Source organism: Tupaia chinensis, unplaced genomic scaffold (genome assembly GCF_000334495.1).
Source record: "Tupaia chinensis unplaced genomic scaffold, TupChi_1.0 Scaffold144255_1, whole genome shotgun sequence".
NCBI lineage: Eukaryota > Metazoa > Chordata > Mammalia > Scandentia > Tupaiidae > Tupaia > Tupaia belangeri.
Window position 1 is genome coordinate 4,758,515 of NW_006204113.1, and position 14,458 is coordinate 4,772,972.

The following is a 14,458-nucleotide window of genomic DNA, read 5'->3' on the forward strand; positions in this document are numbered from 1 at the left end:
GCACCCTATAGCAAAACTCTCTCTCTCTCAAAAAAAAGAAAAAATAATAGATTGGCAAGTATGCAGTAAAACTGGCACTTTTATACATTAGCATAAATGCAGATTGACCAGAGTATTTCTGTAGGGCAATTTATAATAAACTTAATGATAATTTTTCCCCTTTGAACTAGTAATTGGACTTACATGAATCTATTCCAAAGAGACAAATAAAGACACATGCAAGGATTTATGTAAAACAATACACATTAAAGTTATTTAATGTATGAACTTGTCCAGAAACTGACCAACTGGCCAAAGAAGATAGTTAAGGTAAATTATGATATATTCATAAACTGGAATGTTGTAAAGCTTTTAAAGTGATATTTTGAAAAATATTTAACAACATGGAGAAATGCTTGCAATAGTTCGTAAAGAGCACTACCTATACTGCTTACAAAAAATTACTTTAAATTTTGTCAACACAAAACACACAGATTAGAGAAAAAACAAAATGTTGACTGATTTTTTTCTATATAGTGTGGGTGTAGTTGATATCTGTGTTACCTTTATTCTTTTATATATTGTAAGATATTTCTACCATAAATCTTCAGTACTTTTATCTTTTTAAAAAAACCCTATGGTGTGAACTCTTTTTATCTAAGACTATGGGGACCAATCTGCTGAGCCAGATGATGTCACCTGGGCTCAGGTGAGTGCTGTCTCAGCTCTTGGAAGGGATATTTTTCTAGGGGCCACAGAGATGGTTTAGGAATACTCTATGACTTGAGAATAAACTCAACTTTCAATTACTTGCTTTGTGTTGCTTAGTGTTCCAAAAGAAAGCTTAAAAAAAAATTGGAATTGTTTTTCATGCTAGACAGCACTGGTCTACCATCAGGAGTATTTGGAACATAGAATACAGGGGACAACTGTGCAACTTTTTAAATAATGTGCAACTGCAGAGTGCAGGGAGCAGAGCTATTGCTCAGTAGTTCTTTGAAAAGAAGAAATAAAAGAAACTTCAGGTTTCTGGACCCACAAAGAGATGGGGTGATTGTGGTATTAGATCCTCAAAAAAGGGAACTGCAATTCATGCTTTGGTATCTGAGAATTTCTTCTTGCAGCCTGGGTTGGAAGGTGGTAGGTGTTGGGAGACTTTAGTCTTCTTTCTCCTCTGGATAACTGACCGTCATGAAGGAACACCTGCTTCGTGGTTAGTCTCTCACCACAGAACATTTTGCAGTCAGAAGGGACTCTGTCTGATTGTGACTATTTCTGTCCATGGAATGTATTTTCTCACTTTGAGTATCTACTCTGCATGACATTATTCGGCCTGCTTTAGGGGTTCAAAGAGACATCCAAGGTAGTTCCTTGACCTCAGAAAACTTATTCTGTCTGGAGAAGGAAGCCTCATGCATGAAAAGTTAAATAATGGCATGAAACAGCAGCAGAAAAAGGGAGATGTATGTCCCCAGAGAGCAGATACAGTGATCTCTGAGAGGGACACAGGTGAGTGCTAGGAGTCCAGAGGAGGAGAGATGAGAGGCTTCATGAAGGAGCATAGCAACTTAGGCTGACTGCTCCCAGAAGAGAGAGTTTTGCTGGGACCAGCAGTTAGCGTAATGGCTATGTCACTGGACTCCCATGTAGTCAACCGCAGTTTGAGTCCCAGACCCAGTGGCTTAAACTCACACTGGGCGCATGTGCGTGTGTGCCCAAGATCCCAAGAGGAGAATGGAGGAGAAGGGATTGCGGTGTGGCCTTCCCTCTTGAAAGGTGATTTCTCGCTTTCTGTCTCTCTGTCTCTCTGTCTTTCTGGTGAGCACACATGGCCTATAGCGAAAACCTCTCCAAAAAAAAAGGAAGAGAGAGTTTTGCATTAACTGATAAAATAATTAATGAAAGCATTGATTGATTACCTTTTGTGTGCAAGGCACTGTATGCCTGTCACTGACAGGGAAAAGAGTTAAAGATAAACGGCACACAGAATTGAGGTTCTTGAGAGTGGAGAAATGGTCTGAGGCTACTCATTGGTTTACATTCCTCCCTTTGGTGGCTGCACATTTTATCCTGGAGATTTCTGGATGTGTACAAACTGCACACATGTCATGGGGCCCCAACCAGCTGTAATTTTAAAGGGAATGGTAAACATCGACTCCCCAGACAGAAATGCCTTGCTGGAGCTGTCTGGAACCTTCTAGTGTGGGCCTCATTATTATTTTCCCCAGGAAAACTTAGTGGAAAAAGTTGAGTCTGTTTTCCCTAGACTTTAATTTGTAAGTGTTGGCCACCTGCCGGAGGCTATCTTCGATTATGTGTAGCAGTGCCTCCGTCTTCCCCTGTGCTGTGTAGCTTACTGCTTACATGGTGGGATGAGATGGCACCGGCCCATCTGCTGGTGGTTATGGAACCATGACACAGCTGCTGTTTGCCCAGAAATGTGCAGGTCAGTTTCTCTTCCAGTGAGACTATTGGTCTATCACAGGGTCTTCCAACAACTGACAGTAAAGTGAGCTCCCTGTTATTAAGGTTATGTAAAACTTCACTAAAATCTTATGAAGGCATTATTTATATTCCCATTGAGCAGATATGAAATTTGAGACTTACGTAATTACTCTGAGATTTCACAGGCTGAATTTGAAACCAAATCTACTCGACTCTGAAACGAATCCTTTTATGATTATGTTGATCTGCCTTTTATTTACTTTTTAATTTTGCCTGGGGACAGGTGCACTCACCAGAGAGAAAGAAAGAAAAAAGGGAGAGGAAGTGAGAAAGGACCTCGCCCCACCCCCATAAAGAATGGTCACCCCACAATCCCTTCTCCATTTTTCTCCACTTCTGGATTCTAGGCACGCTCACACACATGCCCAGTTTGTTTCTCCAGCTGGCTAGGTCCAGGACTCAAATCCTGCAGTCAGTCATGTGGGATGTAGCCCTGTCGACCACCATACCATGGCTTGCCCTGTTTTGGTTTGGTTTGGTTTTTTAATTTTTAAAATTTTTTTACATTTTTTATGAAAATACTATAACACATCCTTACAGATGTGTTAATATACTGATCTGCATTGTTACTGCTCAGTAACAATTACTTTATTGCTATAACTTTTAACTGCAAGAGTGAGGCATGGGTATGTTTTGCTTTAAAATATTTTAATATTACAAATTAACTCAAGCCCCTATAGTTATATATTCCCATTGAGCAGATATGAAATTTGAGACTTACGTAATTACTCTGAGATTTCACAGGCTGAATTTGAAACCAAATCTACTCGACTCTGAAACGAATCCTTTTATGATTATGTTGATCTGCCTTTTATTTACTTTTTAATTTTGCCTGGGGACAGGTGCACTCACCAGAGAGAAAGAAAGAAAAAAGGGAGAGGAAGTGAGAAAGGACCTCGCCCCACCCCCATAAAGAATGGTCACCCCACAATCCCTTCTCCATTTTTCTCCACTTCTGGATTCTAGGCACGCTCACACACATGCCCAGTTTGTTTCTCCAGCTGGCTAGGTCCAGGACTCAAATCCTGCAGTCAGTCATGTGGGATGTAGCCCTGTCGACCACCATACCATGGCTTGCCCTGTTTTGGTTTGGTTTGGTTTTTTAATTTTTAAAATTTTTTTACATTTTTTATGAAAATACTATAACACATCCTTACAGATGTGTTAATATACTGATCTGCATTGTTACTGCTCAGTAACAATTACTTTATTGCTATAACTTTTAACTGCAAGAGTGAGGCATGGGTATGTTTTGCTTTAAAATATTTTAATATTACAAATTAACTCAAGCCCCTATAGTTATCCCACCTCACCTCAGTTCCCTCCCCAGAGTTAACTTTTATTATCAGTTATTTATATTTTCTTTTAGATTTTTAAATATGCATTTGTGTTCACACTTATAAACTTAATGTAAATGTATTGTTTTTGTGGAGTCTGAATTTACTGTATATATGTGTGTTTAGTATATATTATTCAGTAGACGTTTACATTTAGTATTTTATCTTAGAGACTTTTCTGTCAATAATCTCCGTATCTATCTTTCTTTTCTTTCTTCACTTTTTTTCTATTGCTAGAGGGCATGAGCTCTTAAAAGAGACAGAGACAGAGAAAGCACAACCCATTCAATGGGATCTGATCATGCTGCCATCCATTTTTCTCCATTTATCTGTCCTGTCATGATTTTAGGCACACATTCACATGCACCTGGCATATTTTTTAAGCTGCTAGTGCCAGAATTTGAACCACTGTCAGTCATGTGGGGTCTGGCTTCCTCTGCACAGGGCTTAACTGCTGCACTATGGAGGCTGACTGCCTACTTTATTCTTCAATGCTGCCTATGGTATATGTATGTATGAGTGTATGTGTGTAAAATACTATATTTGATTTAGCTTTCTCTTGACCATTATTATTCCATTATGTTCATATGGACAAAACTGCAGTGAATTATAGGATGTCACTCTGACTTTGGGGCTTGGTTTTGTTCTTCTTTGTCTCTGGAGGACTTCTTCCCTTACTTATAAAGACAGCTTGGGGTCTCTTGATATTTTGAATCCTAAATAACAACCCAACAACCAACCCCTTCGTATAAACTGAGGTATTTCAATGAGAACAAATGTACTCACACAGAGCAAGAAAGATAAAGGATCTACGTGTTTGTCCAACCCCATACACCTTGGCCTCTGCCTTTTATGAAATGTGTGCTGGGATGGGGATGTGATTGGGTCTACATTTTATCAGAGCTACATCATAAATTCTTCAGTTCTGATCTTCAGAGTGAGCTAACCTCCAGTTTTCTGCATTTAGAATCCTGCAGTGGCTCTCATTCAAGTAGCCAGAGCTGGAGGGAATAGAGATGAATTAATTATCCTGTATCATCATGTGTCTCATTGTGAGATTGGATAATGCAGCTGAAGGGTACAGTCATGAGAGGGGATCCTAAGTGCTTTGTGAGCCTCTGGTATGGCATCAGCCTTCCTGTTTTTTTCTAAAGCAGAGGGTGGGACCATTACCTGCTTGGAGAGCAAAGATACTTAAATCAAATACTTACTCTTGGCCTGAGGCCTGAAATTAATTATCTGGTTGGTTATATGTGGTCAGCCTGGGCTTTTGCCATTGCAGATACAAATGAATGTGGCTTTGGGCACTGGCCCTAAGATGAGAAGTGAAACAGGCCAGAGGAGAACATCAATGGTTTTCCATCACAAAGATTCTCTGGGCAGCCATTGGTATGGAACAAGCTGTGCTTAGAAAAATTCCTGACCCTGACCTTGAAATGGGCTGTGGTTCACCACACACTGGAACCCCTAATTGCCTGTGATCTTTGATTGTTTGCTATCCTCAGAGTATCTCAGCAGAATGGAATTTACTCAGGGAAATGGCTCCTAGGTGCTTCCCAAAGCCTGGCATTTTGAAGCATGATGCTGTATTTTGAATTCCTAGATAAGTGGGCCCTATTGTACTTTCATGATGATGGTTAGAAAGCATGGCCAATGATTTATTGGGCATTCATGCCTTTCACCCCCTATTAAATATAAGGTGTATAAATCAAGGAAAAGAAAACAAGGTGATTGACCTTGAGGACAGTACAATCTGGGGTATTCATAAAAATGACAGCCATAGGCATTTATGTAACAAGCTTTTATCAGATGCTAGGCTGGGTATCTTGCTACTCTTCATTGGAACCATACAACAAACAACCTTCCCTATTTTCTGAGCTGAGGTTCAAGGATGTAAAGAGCTCATGCACTCCTGCTCTGGATCTGAGTCTGATTGTCATTCATTATTCCAATCTCCTTGTTTCCTTCCAGAGATTAAAAATATCTTTTCATTTGTTATTTTTCTTTTGAGGAGTTTTACTGCCAAAAAGAGCAAAAGCACATATGTATATTCAGAGATAAATAGGAGACTCTTAGGTGCTGTTGATAGAAATGCAGAGGAGAGTGTGGGCTGGAGTAGTGGGAAAAGTCTTGGATGTGTAATTAGTACTGGAGCTGGGAATGAAAAAGGAGAAAATTTGGACAACTTCCTGCCTGGGAGAGTTGGAAATGGGAGGTTAAGTGGGCAGACTACACAGGTCTTGATGGCAGGCAACGGTGGGCATTTGGACTGAGATGGCAACCAGGCAGGGAGCAAGCTAGGTCATCAGAGCTCCTGGGAAGTGGTTTTAGAGACAAAAGCAAGGTGTGGGAGATGGAATGGGGGTAAGGACTGATATAATCAGAGCAGTGGCACATACTGCCTGTTTTTACAACACACCCTTTCATTTATGTATTGTGTTTGGCTTGTTTTAAACTACAAGGGCAGAGTCGAGTAGTTGTGACAGAGGTCTGCAAAGCCTAAAATATTTACTATCTGGAAACCTAAAATATTTACTATCTGGCCCTTTTACCACAGAAAGAACTTGAGCTAAGGCTACTCATAAATGTCCAGAATGGGGAAGCAAAGCAAAGTACCTGGTGCGTGGTCAATGACATGATTGATAGATATATGTTAAGACAACACAAAAGAAAAATTGCTAAAAGGAAAAGAAACTATCATAACTGGAGTTGCTTGCAAATTTTAGATTAAGTCACATAAAAGAGAGTCCATGGACAAGAAAATAAGAGACAATAACAAAATCAAAGGGTAAAGATTCCCAGTTTGCAGAGCTCAGGGGCAAGAGGAGGAGAAGGGAAGAAGAGACGCTCTGGTAGTAACCAAGAAGGAGGTGCTGGCTGGCTAAGTAAAACAGTGTGCCTACCCCAGTCTAGAATATCTGGTGGCCCTGTGAGAACTGAAAGAGTACCTTCCAGAGCCCTCTCACCTATGGCAGGACTATGTCATTGGGAGTGGGGGTGTCAAGCTCAGCTCTATTGGCATTCTACTTGGTGAATTGGTTGAATGTTTTTCTTTTCTTTTTCTGTTAAGTATTTTTGAAAAATACTTAACAGTGGTTGAAAAGATCAATAGACAGGTTTATTCATGAGTGTAAAAACAAATGATCCACTAGCTTGTTGTCAAAGGTCTTTTCCCAAGAAGTTTATCACATTAGTAAGAGCTTGTTGGACAAATAAAAGGCATACCATAGTCACACCTCAACTTCTGAAATTGTCATTGAAAGAGTTTCCCTGGATGAACCACCAGGGTCATGGCAGATGAAGCTGGGTGGTCCTCCCACAATGTACCAGTCCTTAGTGAGTTCTTCTGAATGCCCATCAGAATGAGTCAAGAACTCAGTGAAGAGTTGAAGGGCTCAGTGTCCTAGAATAGAGCTCTATGCTTCTGAGAAGTTGAAGAGGGAAATGCTGGTCAATATTTGAGTGTGGCATGAGTGATCTGTAGCTGGCAGACCCAGCCAGAAGATGAGCAAGTCCCTGGGCAAAAGAAGATGAGAGACAGGTAAGAAAGTCAAGGGGTAAAAATCCCTAAGTTTTTCAAAGTTCAGGGGCAAGAGGAGGAGAGGGAAAGAGGAGCCAAGGAGCAGTGTGTCTTTGGAGGCATAGCTTCTTCAGAGAAAATGTTGCTGACAATCAATGAACCAGTTATGCATAGTGTGTGGTCCATAAAAAGGATGTCTCCCCAGAAAACTTCCCTTCAAAAATGCACAAGCAGCCATGTATAAGCATGTTCACTGTATTATTGATTATGGTAACCTTTTTGAAATTAGATTTTTTTTTTTGAGAGGTTTTTGCTATAGGGTGCATGCGCTTGTCAGACAGACAGAGAGAGACAGAGAGACAGAAAGCAAGAAATCACCCCCCAGGGGGGATGGCCACGCTGCAATCCCTTCTCCATTCTCCTCTCAGGATCTCGGACACACATGCACGCACGCCTGGCGTGAGTTTTAAGCCACTGGGTCCGGGACTCGAACCGCGGTCGGCTACATGGGAGTTCAGTGACATAGCCATTACACTAACTGCTGATTCCCTGAAATTGGATTTTTTTTAAAGTTTATTCAACCATTTCTTTAAAGAGAGACAGAGAGAAAGAAATAGAAAGACAGACAACCCCAATAGAGTCTTCATGCCACAATTAGTTCCTAGTTTCAGCCAGACCAGACCACAGGCATATACATGCACGCCTAGAGTACTTAGAGACATCCTAGGACTTGAGACCAGAGCCTATCCTGTGTGAGTTCAGTTGTGTTACCACAGCATCACAGGTTGGCCCTTATAATAGGAGATTTTCAAAGAAACAAAAATACTTAACAATGTTTGAAAAGATCAATAGACTGGTTTATTCATGAGCTGAAACATCATATACAACCATTAAAAAATGAACAAATTATGGCAATGTGTATCAACATGGATACATCTCAAAAACTAAATGTTGGGTGAAATAAGTATGCCACAGGACTTAAACCAGTGTGATAACATTTACTTACATATGAAAACTCTCAAGAAGGGTTATCTTTTTTATTTTTATTTTTTTTAGAGAGAGACTTTTGCTGTAGGGCACATGTGCTCACCAGAAAGACAGAGAGAGACAGAGACAGAAAGTGTGAAATCACCCCCAGGTGGGATAGCCATGCCTTAATTTCTTCTCCTCTATTCTTTTCTTGGGATCTTGGGTATGCATGCACATGCGCCTGGTGTGAGTTTAAGCTCCTGTGTCTGGAACTCGAACCATGGTCAACTATGTGGGAGTACAACGATAAAACCATTATGCCATCGACTGGTCCTGGATTATGTTGTTTATAAACACAAACACTTATTAAACCTAGTAGTGATCATGTGATTGGCATCTCATTGTGTTTTTCTCTATGCTGGCAGTAGTTTACTAAAAAAGAAAGAAAGAATGAGAGAGATACATACACGTGCACACATACACGCGCACACACACACACACAGCAGCAATAGGGCTGGAGTAACCTGTGCCAAGGCACAGATGCCAGAGCCCTGTGGCTGTGCACCTCTCACATGTTGCCTTCTAGGTTAGCTGTGTGCACTGAGCAATTCAAAATGATAACTGGCATCGTGCCAGGCCATGGCAGGTGTTCAGTGCATGTGTGTCATGGCTCCAGGGTTCTGAACATTTCAGTTTATGAAGCTGTCAAGATGTGATAGGCTAGCTTAAAAATTGGTGAGACAAACCTATTTCCTCTAAGTGACCCCACTGGCAGATGTCTAGAGTCATAAGGAAAAGGATGGCTTGCTTTCTTATAAGAGCAAATCTGTAGGCACCACTGTCTTTTGCAATGGAGCTAATACTTCTCCACCATCTGCCCCTCATCTCAGGCAGAGTACTCTGGTCAAGCCAACATGCAGCATCCCTGCAGGAAAGAATAGAGTTGAGGGCACCTTAGGTTCTACAGGCTCACTGGCTTCTTAAGGCGTTTTCATTGAGTGAGGTTTATTTCTGTCAGACTGAATGAGCAGAAATGGCCAGAGGCATGGAGGATGCTGAAATATGGAGCATATTTTTTTGTTGGGAAGTCCCTACTCTCAGTAACTACTTTTGGAAAATAGAAAAGTCAATGTGAATCTCTTGTGCAACTTGCAGAAAGAGAGACAATGCATGCTACTAAGCATGATGAGGGTTATTTGGATTCTGGCAAGATATTATTTGTGGAATCAATCATGCAGAGAGACCTGAGACTTTAGGTTTTTTAGTATGTTTGCAATAGATAGTCTTAGGAGAAGTTTCTTGTTGGAGAATAACTTAGCACCGTGTTGGTGGGATAAAATTTAAGCCTGGGAAGGGGCATCATGATTATCTGGATTAAACTTCTCATGTTAATTACGGAATGGGGGCTTGATAAAAGTTCTCTCCTTGACCAAATTCCAGTCAGTCTCCTCTGTGCTTTTTTTTTTAAGTTTATTTTTTCAATGAGTGAGAAATAAAAAAAAAGAAAGACACAGAGACAGAAAGACAGCAGTCTAAACAGGGTCTTGACACCATGAACCACCCCTCAACCTCAGCCAGGCCTGGATCATGGGCACATTCGTGCCAGGTATACTCAGGGAGGACTACTGTGACACTGTTTGGCTCCCCAGAGCTCTTTTTAAATGAGCCTCCAGCTTTGGGTATATTCTTAAAAGCCCAACTTTAACAAGAATCCTGCTAAGTCAGTATAGCCAGAATTCCCTAGCCTCAATACCTGATAGGAGTTCTTATCTTCTACTGTCCCATCTGACCCACCTGGCCTGTGTTCAGCAAGAATCCTGTTGGGTCAGTTTAACACTCATCCTATCCTCTCAGTAATTTTCCATCCATTGACTTCCATCCATGACTATACTTACCATTAGACATTAGTCTCCTGCTTTTTGGCTGTAAATTCCCTTGGCCTTATTTTTGAAGTTGAGTCTTATCTCTCTTTCTTGTTGCAAAACCCCATTGTAGTAGTCTTTGTTTGTACACATTGCAGTAATCCTGAACAAAGTCTGCCCTACCATTTTAACAAGTGTCAGAGTAATTTTTTTTTTTTCTTGAACTGGCTTGGAGAAGTGGCTTGTCCTCTAGTAGGTCTACAGAATTAATTCAAGAGTCTAGATTTCTAGATTCCAAGTTCAAAGTTCTTTCCCCTATACCATGCTGCATTTATGTATATAAGAGTGTAGAATGAAGAAGTGATTCACTCTGTAAAATATTCTATTTAGGCTAATAAAAAATATATAGATGGCAGCCTCTAGAAAGTATCGTCATTCTCCTACTCTGTCCTAGGTAGGCTGGTTACTCAGGATGGTTGGTCAGTTAGTACTAATTCTAGTGCAAGTGAATTGCAGGTCCCACCTTGGCACCGGATGATGCTCTTGGTCATACTAGTCTGAATCAGCTGCACCAGCATCCAAAACATCAAGTGTGTTTTTTAGGCATGACTATACATACCATTAGACATTAGTAGCTGGTTAAAAACTTGAGAGTAGGGTTTAACAAACTCATTTTTTAAAAATTGTCACAGATAAAGACAAAGTAAAACAATTTAAACCCCAATACATTCAGTACCTGCTTTGTGCCAGGCATGGTGCAAGACAAAGAGACTATTATAAAAGAAAGATACTTGGACTGGTCCTATAGCACAGACCAGAGTCTGTAATGGGAGCCAGATACTTACATGGCTGACTGAGGTTCAAGTCTTGGCCACAGCAGCTTGAAAAAGCATGCTGGGTATTTATGTGTGCATGCCCCAATCTTGATGGGATGGATAAATGGAGGAGGGATTACAGCGTGACTACACTCCTTTGGAGGTGTTTTTTCTCTGCTTAGTGCACATGCCCTCTGGCAATTATAAAGAAAGAAAGAAAGAAAAATGATTCTTTCTTGACTCCCTAGGGAGGTACAGTCAAGGAAGAGTTCTCAGAATAAAGATATCATAGCCAAAACAATAGAAGAAATGCTAAAATAAAAGTATATACAAATATGAGAACATAAAGTAAATTGTGATAATTTCCTGTGATAATTGAAAGTTGGAGAGAAGTTTACCAAGAAGAAAAACAGGATGGATAGTTGAGGCAAAGAGAATGATGTAGAAGGAGGGCAGTGAACATCCAGGCATGTCAGGAAAGTCTGGTGAAGCTGGTGAGAAGGGCAGGGTAAACAGTGCTCGAAATTTGTCTGGTAAGGGAAGTTGCAGCCAGATTTTACAAGAGAAAGTTTGGAATAAGTGGTTTGACTGCGTTTAGGAAGTGGACAATTACTACCATGGAATAAGGTGAATAAATCTTGGTGGTTGAAGTATAACCTAGTAATAACATGGAGGATGGGGGGAAGATTGGAAGAATGTACCATTTGGGAACCATTGCCAAAATGATGATAATAACTGAGCACAGCATTGGTATGAGGATTGACAGGGGACCAGGGGCCTAAGTTATGCAGGAGATAGAATCATGAAGACATGGAGACTGGGTCAGAGAAAAGATAAAAGCAAAGAGAAAGATAAGTAATGATTCCTAGAGCTTCTCTACCTAAGGTAGATGGGAAACAGAAGATAAGAAGTTAGCATTTTGGGTAATGATTATTAAAGTTAGCAATATCCAATGACCGTGTGAACCCAGGGTCAGGGAAGTATTTAAAATCCTGGCATTTGTTTATTTAGTAAATGTGTTCAGTTTGCATAACATATAAGACTTTGCTCTGTACATTTAGAGGAAAAGAGAAATGAAAATGTCTTTTTATTTTTATTTATTGGTTAACATTTTAAAACACCTGTATCCTGTTAGGAGGTTTCCCATATATTTTTGTATTCTCACAAGTACCTTGTGAGATTAAATATTCCTATTTATCAGATAAGAAATCTGAGCTTTTAGCAGGTTAAGTTACTTCCACATGTTCATGCAATCAGACAGCTGCGTTAGGAATGAAACAGAGCTTTTTACTATGCCCATAGTTTGTGATCTGCAAAGTTTCTTGCTTTTGAAAGTATCAAGTATCAACATTATAGTCAAGGAAACAAAACATAAAGAAATTAATCATGACACTATCAAAGAGAGAAGAGGCAGGTACAATGTGCCTTGGGTGTGTAAGGATGGGGACATTTTTTCTGGTGCCAAGGAGAAATGAGTGGATTAAGAAGAAGGCCACTGAAGCCTTAAAGAGAGGAGGCGAGGATGAGTATTTAATCTGGCTCTGGGGACAAGGAATTTGCCAGACTGGGTAGGAATAACTCTTAAAGATTATAACCTAGTTTTGCTAGTAGACTTCCCAAGCTAAGCTATGGACCAGGGAAGGACCAGATTAGAGTTAGGAGGTGATAAAGAACCAAAGAAGAAGCACGGGCTTATGGGGACATTGGGATGCCAGAATCAAGAGGAGGCTCAGGGCCAGAGTTGGGAACTGAGATTGATGTGGAATGCAGGAATGACAAGATCAGTGGACCACAGGGAAACTAAATTGACCTTTGGCCATATGAAGCCTGAGTTGGAGAAGTTATGTGAGTCCCGTCAGGGAGGGTGATGGCAAAGGAGGAGAACCTGATGATATTGGTGATCTGAAAAGGGAAGGAAGTATGTGTAGGACAGAGGATCAGGGTTAGGTGAAAAGTGTGGCTGGGAGGTTGGCTACTTTAACCCCACTTTAGAGCTCTCTCTCCCCTGCCTTCACCATGGAATGGTAAGATGGAAAGGAAGGAATCCATGGGTTGACCTGTCTTTGTCCTCTGAACCTTTACCTGTGATTTCAGCATACCTTTGGTCTGCTGGTAATTAGCCCAGAGGAGGAGCAGGTAGCCAGCTGGATAAGTGGAAAGATGAACCACTAGAAGCAGTTCAATGCCACTGGCTTTCCACCCTGTACATGACATTGCCCCTGTGGAAAGTATCAAACTCTGCCTTCTGTAGCCTCATTTGGCTATTAGATCCTATAAATTCTGGGCAGTTCTTGCCTCTCTGAGGGTTCCCTTGCTTAGTGGAGATGGTGCAAAGTTGGTGCCACTCCAGTGACAAGAGCTGATAATACTCAGTAGCTCCCATCCTGAGGCCTTCTGGCAGGCCTGTGACCACCTATAGTACCACACAGAGCTAAAGGGCTGAGCTGGGAGGCTGACCATCACCAGCAGCTCCTTTTACTGCACAACTTCACAAAGGGCAAAAAAGTAGGTCTCTGGGAAAGGCCAGGAGCAAAGGGGAGCAAGCTTAGGTAGTAAGCAGATGCATTAGTCTAATTGCTCTTCTAAAATTAATGGGGCTTTTTATCTCTGAGAACACTTTGAAGCACTCATGTGATTTGGGAACAAAAGGGCAGGTCAGGGAAGAGCCTGGCTCCCCTTTAAACACAGTCACCCATTTGGTAAAACAATCTCTCCCTTTCTTTTTTCTCTCTTATCTGCAGGTCAACAGATTATGGTACTACCTACGAAAAGCTGAATGACAAAGTGGGTTTGAAGACTGTCCTCAGTTACCTCTATGTCAATCCCACCAACAAAAGGAAGGTAAGAGGCAAGATCAGTAAGTCTCGGGTAGTAGGACTGCTTAAAGAAAAAACCCAGTAGCCATGGAATCAGGAATACTGGTTTATATGCCAGGATCTTCATAGACACTATTAATTCTAACAATAACCTCGACAGTAATCCTCACAGTAACAGCAACAAAAGCAACACCACCAGTAAAACTATGTAACTACGAAGGAGCTCTTTGGAGCCAGGGACTATGCTACTTGCTTTACATATCTTACCTCCTTCATCATCACTCTGAATCTGTAGGGTAGAATCTATAATAATCCCCATTTTACAGGTGAGCAAACTGAAGCTCAGAGAGATTAAGTAACTTTCTAGCCAGAACCAGGTAGTGGTTAAGTAACAGATTTAGAGTTTGAGCATGGGTCTGCTTGACTCCAGAATTGAGTCTGCAGCCTCCCTCTTGCTAGTCTATTGGCAGACAGCTCTGTATTCACAGGGAGTCTATTTCTGTTAAGGAAAGGAAAGAGAGCTCATAGATTCTTCAAGGTCTGACCTTGACCATGGTGACTTCACAGTGACCTACTGTGAGGAGGAAATCTAGATTCCATGGAACAATGGATAGTTTTAGAAAAGAAATACTGTACAATGTATTGGTTTTGGGAG

The 14,458-nt window shown here is 40.9% G+C and overlaps 1 protein-coding gene across 1 annotated transcript in view; it reads left to right on the forward strand.

Annotated features, from left to right (window-relative positions):
* The window catches only part of SORCS3 (sortilin related VPS10 domain containing receptor 3), a 589,937-nt gene that overhangs the window by 165,418 nt on the left and 410,061 nt on the right, over positions 1-14,458 (forward strand). The window contains exon 6 of the mRNA XM_006166440.1: positions 13,729-13,828. Within this exon, the coding sequence (XP_006166502.1) occupies positions 13,729-13,828 (100 nt within the window). The remainder of the gene's footprint in view (positions 1-13,728; positions 13,829-14,458) is intronic.